General features: G+C 38.7%; 1 protein-coding gene across 1 annotated transcript in view; it reads right to left on the bottom strand.

The window, feature by feature from the left end:
- Positions 1–1,205: 1,205 nt before the first annotated feature.
- Positions 1,206–22,465, bottom strand: part of LOC126278261 (DNA mismatch repair protein Msh6) — a 321,536-nt gene continuing 300,276 nt past the window's right edge. The window contains exons 26-27 of the mRNA XM_049978261.1: positions 8,716–8,867; positions 1,206–2,824 (exon numbers count right to left, since the gene is read on the bottom strand). Coding sequence (XP_049834218.1) covers positions 2,555–2,824; positions 8,716–8,867 — 422 coding nt within the window. The 3' untranslated portion in view covers positions 1,206–2,554. The remainder of the gene's footprint in view (positions 2,825–8,715; positions 8,868–22,465) is intronic.

Genomic DNA, 22,465 nt, shown 5'->3' with positions numbered 1-22,465 from the left:
ATGTAATGTTCTTAGTGAAACAACATATTTTCAAGTAATCTAGTGCTACAAATCATGTATTATTGGCACTCGTAAGTACATTTGTTGATGTGTTAGATGACACATGATTACTATTTTTGAGCTGGTAAACATTGTAGTGAATTATGGTTCTAAGGGGGTCTTGACTGTGCACACCATATTTTGTTCACCTGTAAACTCACACTGTTGCTGCCTGCAGAATTAGTGTTTGCAACGTTCATTCTAACATAAAACAGAGTCCCACTCACAAATATGTACAAACATCAAGCAGCTTCAGCCATTTGAAATAAGTTGCATTGCTGTTGGGCACTACATATGGGTGGTGTCATTGCTTTCAACAGTTGTCTGTGGAACATTCCCACTAAAGTGGCTGGGGAGTGTAATGGCGCTGTTCTGTCCTGTGATGAGAGTAGGTTCCGTCTGTACTCGAGTGCTAGAAATACACAAGTTTGGCACAGATCTGGTAAGCTGCTTGTGCCATAGTGCATTCACCCGCAACACACAGCCCTACCCCAGGTTTCTGCATGGTAAAGTAACCAATGGTCAACATATTGCGTAGACTGTCATTTCTGGGCTATCACCATTTCTTCTATGAGTAGGTGATGCATTTTTTCAGCAGGACAGTGAAACCCACATATGGCTGCTTCAATGCAATATGCTCTTCACGATGCACACTTGCCCTGGCCAGCTAGATCACCCGATCTTTCACCAGTCGAACTCGTGTGAGACGCGATGAAGGAACTTACTCATTCTTACAAGACTTGCAAGAACAGTTGCCGAATTACACCAAAAGTTGCGAGATGCTCAGGACAATCTATTGCAGGATGCCATTTGATTCCTTTACAATCCTTTTCAGGCAAGATAACGTGCCTTCGTTGCTGCTTGAGAGGGGTACACTGTGTACTGATGCAATTGTCTTGACACCGGTAAAATACTTACGTAGGCATTCAATTTCATCACAGCATCGCATTATGTGAAATATAAAATTGTTATTGCCAGGTGATAAAACCACAAATAATACACTGCTATTATACGTCCTTGAGAGAGTTGCATTTTTTTTGGTCCTCTACCCCAGATACCACAAAATTCATTCATCACTCTTCTTGGTCATTGTGTGAATATATCTGAATTATTTTCAACTATTCAAGGAGAACTTACCTGTCATTCATGTAAATAAAACTAGCAGAGACACATAATGATTTTATTTTTAACATACAAAAGAAACTGAAATAAAACAGAAAAAACTTACAAAACTAGCTTCTCAATGCTACAATGTTCTAACAGAAATGAATATGCAAAAGCAAAAGAAACATTTTTGTAACAACAACATTTAGGAATCACAATTCATTTGTACTTTATTTTTAAATATTATGAAAAATGAAAATAAACTAAAATACTTTCTTGTGATGATACAAAAGTAAGTACATTAACATGACATAAAACTGAGGTTAATTTACATAAAAGAGTACACAACCGTTTAATTAACGAAATTCTGCGACTTAACTGGCTGTAATGGGCACTTTTATCTAATAGGAACTATTGAGCATTCACTAAAAAACATTTTGTGTGAGAAAAATTTGCTGGTTGTAATAAATGTGGAAAATGGTACTATAATAATTTAAAAAAGTTAATGAAATTCTGTGCAGGCAACTTTACAAACAAAACACAAATCTTCAAAATTTTGGAATAAGTAACAGAATCATTTTTCTGAGGCTGCATGGACCCACTTTTCGTTTCTGCAGGCCTCTTGTACTTCTACAAAATGGGACTTTTTGCATGTATGTATAATGTCTTTATACATGGCTTTCCTCACTGTCTGTGATGTATACTGCTTTAGCAGTCTCAGTTGTATTGGTAGTTAGGATGAAATCATATTGATCTACAAATCATAAAAAAATGATAGAATATTAGGGAATATTATTATGGAACCCAAACATCCTATTGCTGCAAAGCAAAATAAACGAACATGACTTCGTATTGTAACTATGAGAATAAACATTTAACAAAGTGGAATTTATTAATTGGTTGTTCTTTACTTTGAAACAATGTGACAGTTTGTCGATCATGGGTTCCAATACCATCTTCCATGTTGTTCCCGAACTCCAAGTAACTTTGCCATAGTGAAAACTGCAAGTATATATTTTGAGGAGTCTTATAAAAAAGAACTTGGAAACTAATGTCTGTTGTTAAATCTATCAATTTCTAAGTTTTAGAGTGTTTCATTTCTTTTCATGGAATGTTGATAGATAACAAATTTCCAATCTTTGGAAAGAGTATTACCAGTGGCAGCTCAGTTTGTACTCTGCACAGTAACACCAGTTCACTAAGAATAAAATGAGAAAGGCAGTCCAGGCACTTACACCTCTCACATAAATATTTTAGTGACCTTATACTCCAAAGGGCAAATGAAAGCAGCAGTGTGGGCCACACTGACATTAACATTAAATTCTTCTGTTACCTTGTCACGCAATCAGAAAACAAAGAGAGGAAATAAACCGAAACACAAGAGGCTCATTACACATTACATCATCTGTCTTTAATGAGCAAGAGTCTGCAGGAGGTTCATACAATTTTTCTCATCTAGTGTAGTTGAAAATATCTTCTTACATAATTTTCTCTTCTCAGCCCTGCATCCTAATTCCTCTGCCTTTTTGAAAGCAACTCTAATGATGTCAGTAGAAATTCCTCCCAATTTTGCTGCATTAAAACCGTATGACTTTGGACACACACCTTTCACAAACTTGTACAAGAAGGTCACCATCTCCTCTGTAGGATCATCTGCACCTTCATTTTCAACAGCACAAGCCTCAGAAAAAGAAAAGAAAGCAACAAATTATAATGATGAACATACAATAAAGACACAAGGAGTATTACATCAACATAACAAAACAGACAGCAAATACAGTAATATTCGTGAGTACTGCAACACTTTATAATTTATGCCAAAAATAGATACTACATTTTTAGGTTTTAAGTAATATAATTTCCGAGAAGTTATGTGCCCAAGATCTGAAGGGTACACCCATCTCCACATTTTTTTTGGTAGCAACACAAAGTTGTCATTTTTAGCATCAACAGACAAAGAGCTTTACATAAACAGGGTACACACTAGCCTACTTTATGCACCATAAGCCAAAGAGAGACAAAAAACTAGCTTTAAGGTGTCCCATTCAGATACACTGTGGCACAACAATGTTCTTGTCCACAACTTGCACACCATAAACAGCTTCTCAAAACTGTGGTTAAACACTTTTAGGCCAGCCAGTGTCTTGTCCGATTTGTTTCTTGAGTTATTCTCTTTTTCTAGAGCCTCAAGTATTTTTTTCAATGGCAAGTAATACTAATGACAAAATTCAGACTCAAAGGAGCAGCACATAAGCACTTGCACAAGCAGTATAATTTCTACTTTGGTAGTTTTGTATTTTAAAAGCTTACCAATGTTCTCGTATTTCACACTTGCTTTTGCACTGGGGTACGAGCTGAAGAAAGTATTTTTCAACAGCTGGCCAGTGTTCCAAAAAGTCTACCTACAGCTGGTTCTATTTTCAGCCGTCTATAGATAATGTATTTCATAAATCAATAACCCAATAGTTTCATATGTAATTGTATTTTTTCAAAATCTTCCCAACAAGATGTTTGGCCACCAAAAAAATTATAGAGAAATGAGTTAATGTCCAAAGCATTTTCACCAGTCTTTTAATCATTTCTGGAATGCATTATGGGTAATGCTTACATTACATGTTCTTCCTAACAGGCCCAAAGAATCATTCATAAAACGATTCACTATTGGTATTCAATATTACTATTGGTTCATAGAAATTATCATCAATATGTTGTTGTTGTGGTCTTCAGTCCTGAGACTGGTTTGATGCAGCTCTCCATGCTACTCTATCCTGTGCAAGCTTCTTCATATCCCACTACCTACTGCAACCTACATCCTTCTGAATCTGCTTAGTGTATTCATCTCTTGGTCTCCCTCTACGATTTTTACCCTCCACACTGCCCTCCAATACTAAATTGGTGATCCCTTGATGCCTCAGAACATGTCCTACCAACTGATCCCTTCTTCTGGTCAAGTTGTGCCACAAATTTCTCTTCTCCCTAATCCTATTCAATACTTCCTCATTAGTTATGTGATCTACCCATCTAATCTTCAGCATTCTTCTGTAGCACCACATTTTGAAAGCTTCTATTCTCTTCTTGTCCAAACTATTTATCGTCCATGTTTCAATTCCATACATGGCTACACTCCATACAAATACTTTCAGAAATGACTTCCTGACACTTAAATCTATACTCAATGTTAACAAATTTCTCTTCTTCAGAAATGCTTTCCTTGCCATTGCCAGTCTACATTTTATTTCCTCTTTACTTCGACCATCATCAGTTATTTTGCTCCCCAAATAGCAAAACTCCTTTACTACTTTAAGTGTCTCATTTCCTAATCTAATTCCCTCAGCATCACCCGACTTAATTCGAATACATTCCATTATCCTCGTTTTGCTTTTGTTGATGTTCGTCTTATATCCTCCTTTCAAGACACTGTCCATTCCATTCAACTGCGCTCTTCCAAGTCCTTTGCTGTCTCTGACAGAATTACAATGTCATCGGCGAACCTCAAAGTTTTTATTTCTTCTCCATGGATTTTAATTCCAAGTCCGAAATTTTCTTTTGTTTGCTTTACTGCTTGCTCAATATACAGATTGGGTAACATCGGGGACAGGCTACAATCCTGTCTCACTCCCTTCCCAACCGCTGCTTCCCTTTCATGCCTCTCGACTCTTATAACTGCCATCTGGTTTCTGTACAAATTGTAAATAGCCTTTCGCTCCCTGTATTTTATCCCTGACGCCCTTAGAATTTGAAAGAGAGTATTCCAGTCAACATTGTCAAAAGCTTTCTCTAAGTCTACAAATGCTAGAAACGTAGGTTTGCCTTTCCTCAATCTTTCTTACAAGATCATCAATAACTTGGGTGTTCTTGAAGTCTTAATTTAACTCACAGTAAATATCACTAGTTGTGCCTCTAGCAATAAAGAAAGTCTGCAGTTATCGTATCACAGTCATTTGTATGGAATCAGATCAGTATTCAACTATAGTATGAAACTCTTTCTTTGAAGCTGCATACAGTTTCATACAAACAAAGAGAGAAATGTGCTCATCCAATATCATCCACTTTTTAAAAAGTACTTTTAAAATATGGAGCTAAAGCATCACATAATTAATATCCTGCCTTTCTTCTTGGAAGTTCTGCTAAACACTGCACAGTACGTTTCACATCTTTACAAGCTGGCTGAACAGCGAGGTTCCCTCCAGTCATTCTCAAACACCAGGTTAACTCTGGCCTAAAAGCAGCTTTAACAGAATAAAGCTGAATCGATGGTGTAGGTCTGTGGGGTGTAATAGTACCAACACTCCTACATTCAGGATGGACAGAAGATAAATATATAGCTGTGAAAAACTCTCTTTCACTTTACATTGTTCTCTGAGCTTCCGAGTGTAGGCATCTTCCTCTATAGCACTGAAGTCCCAAGATACTGAAAATTTCTGGCTTAAACTGAGATTTGTTTAAGATCGTAATGATCACTTGAATAATATTTCCAATACAGATCTCAAGAAACACTGGTGCACAGAGTTGTTAACCAAGTTATAACTCAGAGCTTTCTCAACGGTACTTTCTAATTTTTTAATCCATCTGCTACACAAAATGTTACTTTACTGCATACAAATCCTTTTCCACATGATGTAAATCTTTTTCAAAAAAGGCCATGGTATAAAACTGACTTTATAGACCAAAATTGAAAAATACAGACTAAAACTGACCAATCAGTAAAATGTTATATTTCATAATATTGTTAATATTCCAACTTGGCCTTTTAATTGTTTCAATCTGAAAAATACTAACTTTTACTTATTTTACTGAGCATTTTCCATCTCTGAATACTGCTTATGAGCAAACACATGCATAGTGTTTGCTCATATCCAAATACACAACTGAAAGGCAAGTATTAATTCAAGTGAAACAACGGAGAAAGAAACATGACTACAGCAAAACACACTAAGCAGAACTACAGTAAAACTTCATTTATTCGTTTTTCTCACTAACATTTTTTTTCCCCATATCCCGGCAAAAATCTAGTGTGCACAAGTTATGATGCAGTATTTCAGAGTGGATTGCTGGGAAGTGGATTGGTAAGGTCAATATTAGACTATAACAAAATTTGATAGTTTAATAAGGCACTTTGTCAAAGTTAGGCATTGGTCAAATTTCCTTTGATCAAATCCATCGCCTCTCCTTAGATTTGATTAAAGGAAGTGTTCATTTTATGTTTACTGCATGGAGAAATCAACTGCTTGGGATGCTAGCATCGCTGCAGGTGTCTGACACACTATTTTATCAATATGACTCCCAAATTTACATGGTGCATTGCATATATAATGAAATTGATAGAAATATTCGAGGCAGATGAGGCACTGTGTAGTTTGCAACATCCTGAATACAAAAACATAATAGAAAGTGAGAACCATAAAAAAAAAAATTGTGCATGCTATTAGCCATGAAGTATGGCCAGAATATACACCCGACAATATAAAGGAGAAATTCTACAACTTCTGTGGAAATAAAAATTTTTCATTACTGCAGTAAGTATTAAATTTATTTGCCTTCACATATTCTTCCTTCAGTGTGTCATAAATAGCTCCAAACATTTCTGGTATTATTTCCGTCAATGTGAACTGCAGCATTGGAGCAATATACCAGTACTGTAAACTAGAGTAGCTAGAAATCACAGTTTTACGGTATATCTGTCTTTTGTGTATGTAGCATTTCTGAGGAGCCACTTTCTTGAGCACATATTGAAATTTACTCTCGTCCATTCCCAAAGGGATTTTCATGCGACTTTACGTCCTCGACTTGTAGCTCCCATAGCCAATTTTGTTGTATATCTTTTGCATTTTGCTGTGAAGTAAACGGCTTCACCCTAGTAAGTTTCCTTTTCTTCTGCTTCTCTTGCAAATGCCATGACACTGCAATTGCAGTGCACGCAATTGTGGACCAAGTGTAGTTTTACTTCTGGCATCTGGAAATTCATATCACCACGAAGTAAATAATTAAATTTGTTTTAGCTCTATGGTATTCTTGTATGTACACTCATCCACTCAGTAAATTAGTTATACTCGTAAAATGAACATTTCATAACAAAACATTTGCATTATAAGAAGATGGTGTTGCCAACATCAGCACGCTACACCACCAATGTCAGAAGTAAAATTGAACTGTAGAGAATAGTATTAAGTTGTCGTCAGCCTTTATGAAGGAACTTTGACGAAATATTTGACGACGTTTTAATACCGGCATAAGCTTCATTTATTAACACAGCTGCAACTAGAAAATCACTTTGTTGCAAGCATCTGAATCAAACTAACATTTAATTTTTAATGTGACAGACTTGAGACTGGTTTTATAGATTGACAGATACACAACAACAAAGAAATTGTGGATTATGACAAAAGTTTTCAAAAGCTGGTTGCCAAGTGTCAATGGGAAAATGGGTGCAGCAGCCTGGAAGATTTTATTGTTCGTAGACAGATGTGGAGCACATCTTCCCCTTACTTCCTATGTAAGAAATGTGACCGTGGAATTCTTTCCAGTGAATTGCACGATTGAGCTCCAGCCACATGCCCTTGGAGTAACACATATTTTCAAGTTGCATTACCGCAAAATGCTATGCAGCATGCAATCAGGTGTGTAAACATAAAAAAAGGAAGAAATGAAAATAAACATTTTAGAGGTACGATTTTTACTTGGCATTTGTTGCATATTGTGCTATTGGTTCCAATGAACACTTCGTTGTGCTACCAGGGCCAAAGAACACTTTGAGAAATTATTAATGAATTTGTTTCTTCCGATAGGCAATGCACTACACTGCAGCTTCATAGCACAAGAGTTTCAGACGATACCATTATTCGGAACTGTTTACGAAAAGCCGGATTTGGAAATGTAGTCCATGATCATGGTGGAAATACTGACGATATTTCACCTAATGGAGAAGAATGGAATAGACTTGAAGAGCAGGCATAACTTGAGGATTACGTGAACGTTGACGAAAACCTCGACAGTACAGAAACCATGACTACCACTGAGATAGTTCAATGTGCATTGCGGGACATGGATGAGGAAGAAACTCACGATGAGGATGATACAGAAGAGCCTCAGCATTCCTCCGTGACATTTAATGATGCAGTAAACACTTTAGAATTACTTAAACAATTTGTGATGCGACACAATGTTTCTGACGAAGTAATGACACAGTGATCCCATTCTGAGGGTACAGTGTATGCTATTGCTGCGTCAAAGAAAAAACAAGCAACAATTATGGACTTCTTTTACGAAATGACATTTTCTTCTATGTAGAGGTTTACGTTTTTCTTTTATCTTTGTTAAGTATGGTACCTAGTAAGCCTATATAAAGTTTTGCAGATTTTTTTTAATATACTGGATTTTTCATTTTTGTTTACCAATTAATTAGATAGTATGGTTCTATATTTCATATAAACAATTTTCACATTTATAAACGTATAAACAAAGTTTTACTGTACATACTGCCTTTGCATACAAGGTGAAACAAACTTTGATGGGAAAACAATAAGTTCAGCAACTATTTAATAACATGACTGCAAAAAGGTAGTGCTCACTTACCATGTGTGCGAAATAAATATCGGACATATCCTTGAAACTGTCAACCAAAAGATGATAATGCGTTGAGAAAATTGTTCGGCATTTCATTTTCCTTAGTCTATTTATGACAGCACATGCCACTGCACACCCATCATAAGTAGATGTACCTCGGCCTGGAAAATAAAATGTTCAAATATAAATGCAGGAAGAAAGAAACATTTTTATTTACATTGAACCTCTGGGTCAATGACATTGGGTCATAAAACACACACTCTCTCTCTCTCGCACACACACTTGTGCACGTGAACGTGGTCGTGTGTGTTAGTTGCATTTGCGCGTGTGTGTGTGTGTGTGTGTGTGTGTGTGTGTGTGTGTGTGTGTGTGTGTGAGAGAGAGAGAGAGTGTGTGTCCTGTCTGATTCTGACGGAAGTATGTTTGGCAAAAAGCTTTGTTTGTTTGACAGTCTTACGTTGTGCCTACCTGTGGCTCAACACTTCTGCTATATGCTGAGTAGCAACTATCCTTTTTATAATATTGTCATTACTCCATCATGGATTTCCCATTCTCTGATTACAACATATTCAGGCTCTTTAATTGGGTGAGGATGGGCGGGCAGAGGGTGGGGGGTGGGGAATAGTAGTATTAAAACGTGGGACTGTATAATCACCAAATAAAAGCGCGAAAACCACAATGACAAGACAGGAATTTACTTCATTTTACCATTCTAAACAATGCTTACAGAAGAAAAAATGTATAAGCCACTTTAAATTAGCACTCACTTTGAATGATTCAGAACACCAAATATCACCCAAATTAGAACAGATGGATCAGATGAATTAACACAACATGTAACTTCACAAGACCAATGTATGCTTAACCTTAGAAAACACTTTAGTGACTTACAATTACTACAACAAAATCAAGTGAATCTGAGCACTATTGTCTGCATTCTATTCATTTAAATGATGTATAATCCCGCAAAAAACTATATATAGGTACTTATGCATGGACAAGAAGTTTACCAGAAGAAAAGTCTTCAATCTGTGTTTTTAAAGCTGGTGAGTTGATGTACTGTGCTGCAGGTGCATAAACGTGGAAGTCATTAAACAGCACTAATAAGCTAAAATTGTATTCTTTACATGCCCTCATTGCTTCAAGTCATATGGGGTAACATTTTGTGGCAATCAAGTTCAGACAGAAAGAAATATTTCAGCCTAAGAGTCATTCATTCAGCTCATACATGCTATTAATTCTCGAATCTCATTTAAACCTCTGTTGCCCTGCTGGCAAACAATATAGGGTGTGGCAGCCATGATCGGATGCTGTGTGTCCTCCATTGTACTGAGCTGTGTTGTATTTCTTTTCAACTGAGTGGTGACGCCATTCTAGATCCAACACAGGTGTTGCCAATGACTACAGTATGAACATGATGGCCTGTTAACTGTAATAATGTGCACTAACAGATGTTAAATGCGGAAAAATGGAGTGCTGTGACTAGGAAAAGAAGCTCAATAAACTTTTCAACCTGATTAGACAACTATATTAAAAACAAAGATTCCAAGACTTACCAAGCGGGAAAGCGCCGGCAGACAGGCACAATGAACAAAACACACAAACACACACACAGAATTACTAGCTTTCGCAACCGATGGTTGCTTCTTCAGGAAGGAGAGGGAAAGACGAAAGGATGTGGGTTTTAAGGGAGAGGGTAAGGAGTCATTCCAATCCCGGGAGTGGAAAGACTTCCCTTAGGGGAAAAAAAGGACAGGTGTACGCGCGCGCGCCCACAAACACACACACACACACACACACACACACACACACACACACACACACACACACACAAGCAGACATATATGTCTGAAATATGGAGGCAGTGAAATCCTAGGTTTGACCTCAAAATCTTCAGATGAGTTTGCTTGCAACTTTAATTGTATATTTTGAGATAGAATTGCAGGATTTTATTAAATCCATCGGTATGTTACAGGAACCACACTGTCTCATCCACTTCTATAAATATTACCGATTAATAAAAGCAAAGGTTTTCTTTTATTCTTAAATCCATTAAAGTATGCAGTAATCTTGACTGCATTCATACTTCTTTTTATCAACATCCTTAACATATGTAAAGTGTGTCCCTCCTAAGAGGCATAAGGCTTCTCCATTGCTTCAGAAGATATCTGCAATTTCACTTTAGCAATGTGTAGCTGGAGTCCGCCCAAACAAACATTGCCTATCACATCTTTTACGCGATGCCCTGTGTCACTGGAAAGTGCCAATTTGTTTCCGGTCAGGAGGGGGGGGGGGGGGGGGGGGTGAATAATTCTAAAGTGGGATTTAATATGCCCATTCAATAGAGCAGTCTAGTGAGATATTCGTTTAATTGGTAAGTATTAGCAGGAAGAGTAAAAAAACCAAGAATAACCAGTACTCTAGCACGGATGGGACCGCCCGGGACCGCATCAACTGCTACCGTCATAAAGCAGTTTTGCTTAGTTACTGCTTGAGTACTTATCAATCTTTATTTTGTACTATCCCTGTTAATATACAGAGAAAACTAATATCACAGAAGACTAATCCGAGACTGCTCAATCAAACGAGCATGAAAAATTCCACTTTAATCATTTTGTTCATAACAAGAAACCAAATGGTGCTTTCTAACAACAATGGTCATTGCGTGAAAGGCATGGTGAGCGGTATCTGTTTGGGCTGATGTTCGACAAAGTGTGTGTACAGTGTGGCTTGAAACACTTGTGCCTGGACCGGCACTGTAATCTGCTGTATGTACCACAGATCGCTGCCTATCCTGCTTTACAGAGCAGGTAAGTCTCAGGCTCTAAGTTCTGCGAGGAGGTTCTGACATCCAAAATCCTGTCGTCTACTCATAATGTCACCATCTTTTACCCATTTTCCACATGGGACTGTGGAAAAGCTTCGCTGCTTCCCACACGCTTGTTCCCAGACATGGGCTTGACGATTCTGTCCCTTGATCTGTCACTTTTGTCGGTATACCATTTTATTTAAAACAGGAAGCAGAATAAATCTTGTTTGGAGACAACACAAGCATTGCTATAAAGCTGAGCACAGAATCACCAAATAGTAAATGCTGTTTTTTTGAAAGTTACTGAATGGTTGAGCACAAATTGGCTAGATTTCAACTCTGAAAAAAAGAGAGAGAGAGAGAGAGAGAGAGAGAGAGAGAGAGAGAGAGAGAGAGAGAGAGAAGCTTACCCAGTTTTGTGCTGCCAAAAATATTTCACCTCCTTTTAACCTACTATACCAACAAGAGAAAAGAAATAGGTTAGAAAATTGTAAGTTCTTCGGCGTCCATACTATTGAAAACAAACTGGAAAAACCATCTACTAGACCTAAAACTCTTATAGGTTTGACTACTTTTGCCATAAGAATAACTGCCGACTTTGGGGATATAGAGGTCAGTAAGTTGAGATATTCTGCATATTTTTATTCACTAACAGGATAATATTCTGAGTAACTCCTCACTTAAGCAAAACGTAATTAGAATTGTGAGTCGTCCACACATGTACATCTTGCAGATATCCCTTTAAGCAGCTAGGAATATTAATCACAGTGTCACATTATATTTATTCACTTATAAAATTTATTAGCAACAATACATCTAATTTTGAAAGTAACAGAGATATTCACAAGTACAACACTAGAAGGAAAATTAATCTGCTATATCCTTTAATAAATCTAACCTTGGCATATAAAGGGGTGAAATACACAGCTATAAAACTGTTTCAAATTCTACCCATGGAAATAAAATATCTGACGAACAGCCACAGTGTTTTCCAATTCAGATTAAAGAGCTATCTCCTCAACAATTCCTTCAACACCATAGAGAACTTCTTGAGTGCAGCTAATCAGGGAAGGGGGGAAGACTGTAAATGGCCAGCATGCAGCCATATAAATATTTTTTACTTTCTGTGTCTCTTCTGCTGGAAAGTTCCGACAACATAACGTTTTTTATGAATCTGATCTCTGCAATGAATAACTAACTAAAAATTGGAGAATGCTTCCCAGATACGGGTAGCAGCAGATACGAGTGGCAGGAGGGATATGGAATATCTCCTGTGGACTAATAGGCAATGCAGCATCTGGTCCAGAGCAGGTGTAAAAGGCGCCTGTATCCCATATTTGGAGTGACTTCCAGAATTGCCAGAAGCAACGGAATAGCACTGCAGATTATTTTCCATGCTTAATGCAGTCTTCCTTTTACATGCAAAATATGGCTTCCTCTCAAGCTAATCAATAGCCAGATGCAAACAAGTCTCATGTTTGGATCTATGGGGAGATGGGTATGGGATGTTGTGTGGAGCAACTTTAAAAGGAGACACTATATGTTAATAAGAAGGACGATATAGAGTTTAACCTCCCATCAATGGTGAGGACATTAGAGATGAAAATCAAAACAATGTCTAATGCGGCTGAAGGAGAAAAACTAGAAACCCTTAAAAACAAGATTGAAAAGAATAATATGACACTGTTAGGGGCTGCTGAGGTAAGATAGAATGGAGGCATACAATTTCAGTCAGATGAATACATAATGTACTACTCAACAGGACAAATAAAAGGATAGAATAGAGCAGAGGTGATTATGACAAAGGAAATGGCTAAATGTGTGGCAAATGTAGACTATGCAAATGATGGGGTTATCTGTGTAAGACTGAAAGGAATACAGAATATTCTGATTATCCAGGTATATGCCAACTTCAGAACTTTGACAACCAGTTCACAGGGGAAAAACATAACAGAGAAAATCATGGAGAAAAATCAATGGTGCTGCAAAATAGTAATGGAGAACTAGAATGCCACTGTGGGACAAGGGAAGGACATAAGCATATTAGGCAGTCATAGTCTTAGGAGAAGGAATGATAGAGGTGAATGGTTTACTAACTTGTGTGTGGTAAGGCAGGTAGTAGCGACAAATATATGGTTTAAAAATCACAGGAGGAAGATCTTCACCTGGAAATCACCAGACGATAAATACCGAATCCAAACTGATTTTACACTGATGGAAATCCAGAGATGGTATAAAGAAGGTGCACACATTATCAGATACAAACATTACTAATGACAATTTACTTTATATATATATATGATGTAAATAGAATAGAAAGAAACTTCCACATGAGAAAAAATATATTAAAAACAAAGATTCCAAGACTTACCAAGCGGAAAAGTGCCGGTAGACAGGCACAATAAAATAAAACACACACACACACACACACACACACACACACACACACACACACACACAATTTTGAGCTTTCGCAACCGGCGGCTGCTTCGTCAGGAAAGAGGGAAGGAGAGGGAAAGACGAAACGATGTGGGTGTCTGTGTGTGTGTGTGTGTGTGTGTGTGTGTGTGTGTGTGTGACCTGTCCTTTTTTCCCCATAAGGTAAGTCTTTCCGCTCCCGGGATTGGAATGACTCCTTACCCTCTCCCTTAAAACCCACATCCTTTCATCTTTCCCTCTCCTTCCTTCTTTCCTGAAGAAGCAACCGTCGGTTGCGAAAGCTAGAAATTCTGTGTGTGTGTTTTATTTATTGTGCCTGTCTACCGGCGCTTTCCCGCTTGGTAAGTCTTGGAATCTTTGTTTTTAATATATTTTTCCCATGTGAAAGTTTCTTTCTATTATATATATATATACAACACACAAACACACACACAGAATTACTAGCTTTCGCAACCAATGGTTGCTTCTTCAGGAAGGAGAGGGAAAGACTAAAGGATGTGGGTTTTAAGGGAGAGAGTAAGGAGTCATTCCAATCCCGGGAGCGGAAAGACTTCCCTTAGGGGAAAAAAAGGACAGGTGTACACTCTCTCTCGCGCGCACACACACACACACACACACACACACACACACACACACACACACATCCATCCGCACATACACAGACACAAGCAGACATATTTAAAGGCAAAGAGTAAGGGCAGAGATGTCAGTCGAGACGGAAGTACAGAGGCAAAGAAGTTGTTGAAAGACAGGTGAGGTATGAGCGGCGGCAACTTGAAATTGGCGGAGGTTGAGGCCTGGCGGATATCGAGAAGAGAGGATATACTGAAGGGCGAGTTCCCATCTCCGGAGTTCAGATAGGTTGGTATTGGTGGGAAGTATCCAGATAACTCGGACGGTGTAACACTGTTCCAAGATGTGCTGGCCGTGCATCAAGGCATGTTTAGCCACAGGGTGATCCTCATTACCAACAAACACTGTCTGCCTGTGTCCATTCATGCGGATGGACAGTTTGTTGCTGGTCATTCCCACATAGAAAGCGTCACAGTGCAGGCAGGTCAGTTGGTAAATCACGTGGGTGCTTTCACACGTGGCTCTCCCTTTGATCGTGTACACCTTCCGGGTTACAGGACTGGAGTAGGTGGTGGTGGGAGGGTGCATAGGACAGGTTTTACACCGGGGGCGGTTGCAAGGGTAGGAGCCAGAGGGTAGGGAAGGTGGTTTAGGGATTTCATAGGGATGAACCAAGAGGTTACTAAGGTTAGGTGGACGGCGGAAAGACACTCTTGGTGGAGTGGGGAGGATTTCATGAAGGATGGATCTCATTTCGGGGCAGGATTTTAGGAAGTCGTATCCCTGCTGGAGAGCCACATTGAAGGTCTGATCCAGTCCCGGGAAGTATTCTGTCACAAGCGGGGCACTTTTGGGGTTCTTCTGTGAGAGGTTCTGGGTTTGAGGGGATGAGGAAGTGTCTCTGGTTATCTGCTTCTGTACCAGGTTGGGAGGGTAGTTGCGGGATGCGAAAGCTGTTTTCAGGTTGTTGGTGTAATGGTCGAGGGATTCAGGACTGGAGCAGATTCGTTTGCCACGAAGGCCTAGGCTGTAGGGAAGGGACCGTTTGATATGGAATGGGTGGCAGCTGTCATAGTGGAGGTACTGTTGCTTGTTGGTGGGTTTGATGGGGACGGATGTGTGCAGCTGGCCATTGGACAGATGGAGGTCAACGTCTAGGAAAGTGGCATGGGATTTGGAGTAGGACCAGGTGAATCTGATGGAACCAAAGGAGTTGAGGTTGGAGAGGAAATTCTGGAGTTGTTCTTCACTGTGAGTCCAGATCATGAAGATGTCATCAATAAATCTGTACCAAACTTTGGGTTGGCAGGCTTGGGTAACCAAGAAGGCTTCCTCTAAGCGACCCATAAATAGGTTGGCATTCGAGGGGGCCATCCTGGTACCCATGGCTGTTCCCTTTAATTGTTGGTATGTCTGGCCTTCAAAAGTGAAGAAGTTGTGGGTCAGGATGAAGCTGGCTAAGGTGACGAGGAAAGAGGTTTTAGGTAGGGTGGCAGGTGATCGGCGTGAAAGGAAGTGCTCCATTGCAGCGAGGCCCTGTCCATCCACATGAATGGACACAGGCAGACAGTGTTTGTTGGTAATGAGGATCACCCTGTGGCTAAACATGCCTTGATGCACGGCCAGCACATCTTGGCACAGTGTTACACCGTCCGAGTTATCTGGATACTTCCCACCAACACCAACCTATCTGAACTCCGGAGATGGGAACTCGCCCTTCAGTATATCCTCTCTTCTCGATATCCGCCAGGCCTCAACCTCCGCTAATTTCAAGTTGCCGCCGCTCATACCTCACCTGTCTTTCAACAACATCTTTGCCTCTGTACTTCCACCTCGAATGACATCTCTGCCCTTACTCTTGGCTTTAAATATGTCTGCTTGTGTCTGTGTATGTGCGGATGGATATGTGTGTGTGTGTGTGTGTGTGTGTGTGTGTGTGTGTGCGCGCGCGAGTGTACACCTGTCCTTTTTTTCCCCTAAGGGAAGTCTTTCCGCTCCCGGGATTGGAATGACTCCTTACTCTCTCCCTTAAAACCCACGTCCTTTCGTCTTTCCCTCTCCTTCCTGAAGAAGCAACCATCGGTTGCGAAAGCTAGTAATTCTGTGTGTGTGTTTGTGTGTTTTGTTCATGTGCCTGTCTGCCGGCGCTTTCCCGCTTGGTAAGTCTTGGAATCTTTGTTTTTAATATATTTTTCCCATGTGGAAGTTTCTTTCTATTTTATATATATATAAGGGGCTGAAGAATGTCACTGATGAAGAAGTGGGACCTAGAGAAGATAAGATCAGGGGGGGAGGGAGGGAGGGAGGGAGGGAGGGAGAATTACAGAAATGACACCACATTTCAGGTCAAAGCACCAACCGAAAAGTAGGCAAATGGAAAATGGCAAAAAGCCAGGGGTTACACAGAAAATGATTTCCAAGATGTGGGGGAAAAAAAAAAAAAAAACAATGAAGGTGCAAGAAAGAAATACCATAGGGTGTATTAGAGAAACAGCATGACAGGGAGAAATGGCTAAAAGAAGAGTGTGACATGATGAGAAAGGGCCACCAATCATAATACAAGTAGTAAAAGTGCAAAAGTGGAAATAAAAAATAGTAAAGCAGTAGGTACAGATACTAAACTGGGAGAAATAGTAAAATGTCAAGCAAGAAGGAATAAGAGAAATATTGGGGTTAAGCAACAAAATATAGGACAGCAGTGAATGGCCAGAGGACTTTTTAACAACAGTAATGGTTTCAACAACAAAGAAACAGTGAACCAAGAAGTGCAGTCGGCACAGGACAATTAGCCTCATTCCATGTGCAGCCAAAGTTATATTATGAATAATTTATGAAAGACTGGAGAAGGTAATGAGGGAGAATTTGGATGTGGGCCAATTTGGTTGCAGATGGAACACAGGTATAAGACAGGAACATAACTGTTGCCAGTTTTGGGGGAGAGATTTATTGAAAAGGGGAGAGGCCTATGTGTCTTTTATAGACCTGGAAAAGGCATTCAATAATGTGAGTTGGGATAAGCTAGCAACTATAATGAGGGAAAAGAGAGTGGATTGGAGACCTAGAACTAATTACACTGTCTTCCCAACGTTACAAAACTGATTCTATTCCTGCTGTACAAGCAACGTCAGTGCGGTAACTGCAGTGGCAGCTTGAATTAATAATGTAAACAAGTGATGCGCATTTGGTCAGTTGAGAGCAGGTTGTGTTAATTACTGGTGAGCAAACATAGTGTCAAAGTTGTTATGTCACAAACTGCAGTGGAGCTAGATATCTACATCAAATATTCAAGACAGTCTCCAGAAAGTTTCGAAGAAGAGAAAAGTGTGTGCAACATTTGTCCCAAACTCCTTGACTCCAAAGTAAAACTATGCACGAGCGCCTGCCACAATTTGACTGAAATACAAAATGCATACAATACTTTTCTGAAAAAAATCATCATGAGTGATGAGACTTGGTGTTATCAATATGAAACTATCACAAAATAAAAAACTTCAGAAGAAATTCATGTGAAGGGACAATATTTTGACAGTATAACTGGTATTCAAGCCAATGTATCGTGTAAGTAGAACATCCCAAAGACAGATTTTTCCAGCAGTTTCACATGGTTGTATGAATATTCTGTGCATTGTACTAAGAACACATGAAGCATTAAAACCATCATCTTAATGTTTCTCTATTCTTTATTAATCCAGTCTCAAAAGAATTGTGCTGATGGGGTGTATTTAAATAAAAAATGTATCAATGAAAGTGGAAGAAAAAGTACCAACTGGACAGAGCTAGGAAATAGAGTGGGACAAGTCTCCTACCTTTTTCAATAGGTAGTTACAAAATGTGATTGAGCACTGTCCACTAAATGATAAGGAAGTAAATATTGGACAATCAAGAATATAGTGTTTGAGGTTTGCAGATGACCTAATCCTTCTAGCAACATGTGCAAGAGAGTTAAATTTAGAGTGAATGTCATAGAAGCTAAATGAAAGAGTAAAGATAATGATGAATGGAGAAATATTAGAACATGTGCAAAGCTTTAAATACCTAGGAAGCATGATAGAAAGAGACTGTAAGAATGGCACGGCTACATCTAAAGGGGCTGGAAGAACAGCACATCTACATGATTACTCTGCAATTCACAGGTAAGTGGCTGTCAGTGGATTCATCGAACCACCTTTAAGCTACTTCTCTACCGTTCCACTCTTATGTGCTGGAAAAACAAACACTTAAATCTTTCCATGCGAGATCCAATTTCTCCTATTTTATTATGATCATTTCCCCCTATGTAGGAGGGCACCAACAAAATATTTTCGCACGTTTGAGGAGAAAGCTGGTGACTGAAATTTCCTGAAAAGGTACCTGCTGCAGTGAAATACTGCCTTAGTTTTAATGACTGCCACTTCAATTTGTGTATCATATCCATGGCACACTCTCCCATATTTTGTCATAATACAAAATGGGCCAGCCTTCATGAAAATTTTTTGATTTCCTCCTTTAATATTATCTGACGTGGATCCCACACTGCACAGCAGTACTCCAGAAGAGGATTGTCAAGCATAGTGCAAGCTGTGTCCTTAGTACATCAGTTAGATTTTTTAAGTGTTCTGCCAATAAATCACAGTCTCTGGTTTGCTTTCCCCCACAACATTATCTATGTGATCATTTCAATTTAAGTTATTCATAATTGTAAACCCTAAGAATTTAGTAGAGTTTACAGCCTTTAATTTTGTGGTGATTGATTGTGTAAGACTTTTCATGATTTAAAGTCAGTTACCACTTTTGATCATATGATGACATTATATGATGATAAATGGCTGCAGCATCTGCAAACAATCTAAGAGGGCTACTCAGTTTATCTCCTAAATCAGTTCTGTAGATCAGGAGCAACAGAGGGCCTGTAACACTTCCAGATATTGCTTCTGTTTTAGTCGATGACTTTCCATTCACCAGTTATTAGGAACTGTCTCCTTCCTGATAGAAAATCATTACTCCAGTCATGTGACAGACAACACCCACCCACCATGCAATTTAATTAGAATCTGCTTGTGAGGAATGGTGTCAAAACCCTTTTATAAATCTAAAAATATGGAATCAATAGCAGTACATTACTTAGTGAGAATGAGAGCTAGTTGTGCCTCACAACAACAATATTTCTTGAATCCATGTTGGCTATTTGTAAATAAATTGTTTTCTTTGAGGTAATTCATAATGTTTGAACACAATATATGTTCCAAAATCCTGCAGCATATTGACATTAATGATATGAACCTGTAATTTAATGTATCATTCCTACTACCTTTCTTGAATATTTGCGTGTCTTGTGTGACTTTCCAGTCTCTGGGTAAGGATCTTTCTACAAGCGAGCAGCAACTTAAGTATGGAGCTATTGTATCAGTATACTCCGAAATCTTAAGTGTTTTAAGTTGCTACATTACGCCGATGTTATCTACTTCCAAGTTACTCAAGTCAGCAGTTGTTCATTATTTGAATTCTGGAACATTTACTATTTGAATCATAGAATAATTACTTTTGTCTTCTTTCATGGAGGAATTTCAGAAAACCGTGTATAGTAACTCTGTTTTGGTGGCGCTGACATCGATAACATCACTACTGTTATAGCACAGCAAAGATATTAATTGCATCTTGCTGCTGGTGTACTTTACATATGATCAGAATCTCTCTGTGTGTTCTGCCACATTTCGAGAGAGTTTCGTTCTGGGAACTACAAAAATTAACATGAGGATAGCAATAGTGAAGGAGGCATTTTGTAAGAAAAGGCGATTTTTTTTTTTTTTTTTTTTCAGAAATATGGGTAAAGATTTGAGGAAAAGACAAATGAACTGTTTAGTATGGAGTGCCCCTCTGTATGGTGCAGAGACGTGAACAATGACGAAGAAACATTGAGCACAGCTGGAGGCTTCAAGGTGTAAAAACTGAAGAGGTACTGAGAAGAGTGGGGAAGCAAAGGCAGTAGTGAATATAATAAAAAGAAGGAACTGAAACTTGATTGGAAATACACTAAGAAAGAAGGAGAGGCTTAGAAAAACAGTCTTAGAAGGGTATGAGGAAGGGAAGAGCTTTCAGACCCTGGATGATGTGATGGACAATGCTCACACACAACACCATTAAGAAGGATTGTAGAAAATGGGGATGCACTGGACCTGCTAACATGGCAAAAAATGTATGACAATGATGGCCATGAATACTTTTCTGTAGATAAAACAAACTGTTTGTTTCAATAGCTTTCATAAACTTTCAGGAAGAATAAAAAAATTACTTGATGATTTGGTTATACAGAATTGTGAAGAATGACAAAATCCTTCTGAAAACATCAATAGTGATTTTGTAATGAATTCAGATATCAAATTATTAATTTAAAATACAATGCTTTAATTCATCAACTAATATGTATTTCATTAGTTAAAGTCAGAAATTTTTAAATATTTGTAGTTTCAAACGTTAGGATTAATATTTAAACACGCAAAACTACCAATGAAAGTTGATAACTCTTCATGAATTAACAGCTTTAATTGTAATTCTCTGGGATACGTTGAAGACCCACCAGATTGCACCATTATGGTTCATGTTTAGTGTTGATACTAGGCCTTACAGAGTATACAGACATTTGAAAAGATACTGCATACTCTTGTGAGACAATGTTAACAGAATCTGACAAAGTTTGAAAGGGACACCACCATGAAGCCCCATTTGGCAATTACTCCAAATTGTGCACTAACCAGATTTATGGTACAGTCAGATGTGACAGTGCGCAGAGGTTGGAGTGATGGGAATGTGAGGTCAGTTATTCTCACCACCAAGGTTCCATTCGACCATCTCCTTTCGTCACAAAGGGAGGATTGTCGTACTGTACACAAAGCACATCTTAATCCCCTCAGATCTGCATCTGCCATCAGAAAACAAGTAATGGACTCCCTATAACATTCTGTGGCACCCCGCCCAATCGACTGAGGACGAGTGACAACCAGACAAGGGAATTATTGTCCCACGTGTTAGGCTGCCCTTAATGTCACAACATGAACAGACTGGGAAGTATGGACTGCTGACGAATAGCACTGTATTTTGTCTGTCAATGAATTGTGGTTCCTAACTACCACTGACGACCACAGTTGGAGCCAACAGGTATGAGATCAGATAATAGCTGGTAGATTGTTTTAACAACATCCATTGCATCCATGTTCTGTGGTGTTATGATAACAATAAAAATAATCTGCAAGTCAAATTTTAAGTAAAAATGGAAATGTGCTATGTTAGACTACAAAAAGGAAATACTGAAAAACCTGAATTGGAAAACACTTGGTGACAGACGCCAGTTATCCTACAAAACTCCCCTTACAAAGTTTCGAGAACAGGTATTGACTGAACAATCTAATCTTCTTTGTCCCCCTACGTATTGGCCCATATACGGACCATAGAGACAAGATTAAACTAATTATGGCATGCATGGAGGTAACTGAGCAGTGTGTTCTTCCTGCGTTCCTTATGCAACTGGAACAAGAAGAAACTCTAATACGTGGAAAATGCTACGAAGCCTACACCATGCATTTCACAGTGGTTTGCAGAGAATGTATGTAGGAATGCAAAGGAATTGGGTATTTTGGAAAAGCTTACTATTAAAATTTGGAGGGTACGTGTTCCAAGAAGAGTTAAACACTTTACTTCATCCCGTACATATACTCACAAATAACCACTCTACTAAAAACAGAGAAAAATCAAGTGTGTACAGTCCTACTGACACGAGTAGTTTTGGTGAATCATTTTGAACTGGATGAAGAAGGGAGGGGAGAATAGTAGTATTATTAATACTGTGTGTGTCTCACAGTACATGATGATGATGCGCCCTCTACCACAAGCAGCTGGTGGGGAACAAATGCATATGTGAATAAGACACTTTCTCGGCAGACTCATGTTTAAAATTTTATCCAATAC

This window comes from Schistocerca gregaria, chromosome 6 (assembly GCF_023897955.1).
Source record: "Schistocerca gregaria isolate iqSchGreg1 chromosome 6, iqSchGreg1.2, whole genome shotgun sequence".
Classification (NCBI taxonomy): domain Eukaryota; kingdom Metazoa; phylum Arthropoda; class Insecta; order Orthoptera; family Acrididae; genus Schistocerca; species Schistocerca gregaria.
Note: the sequence above shows the minus strand (reverse complement) of the source record. Positions and strands in the feature narration are given on the sequence as shown.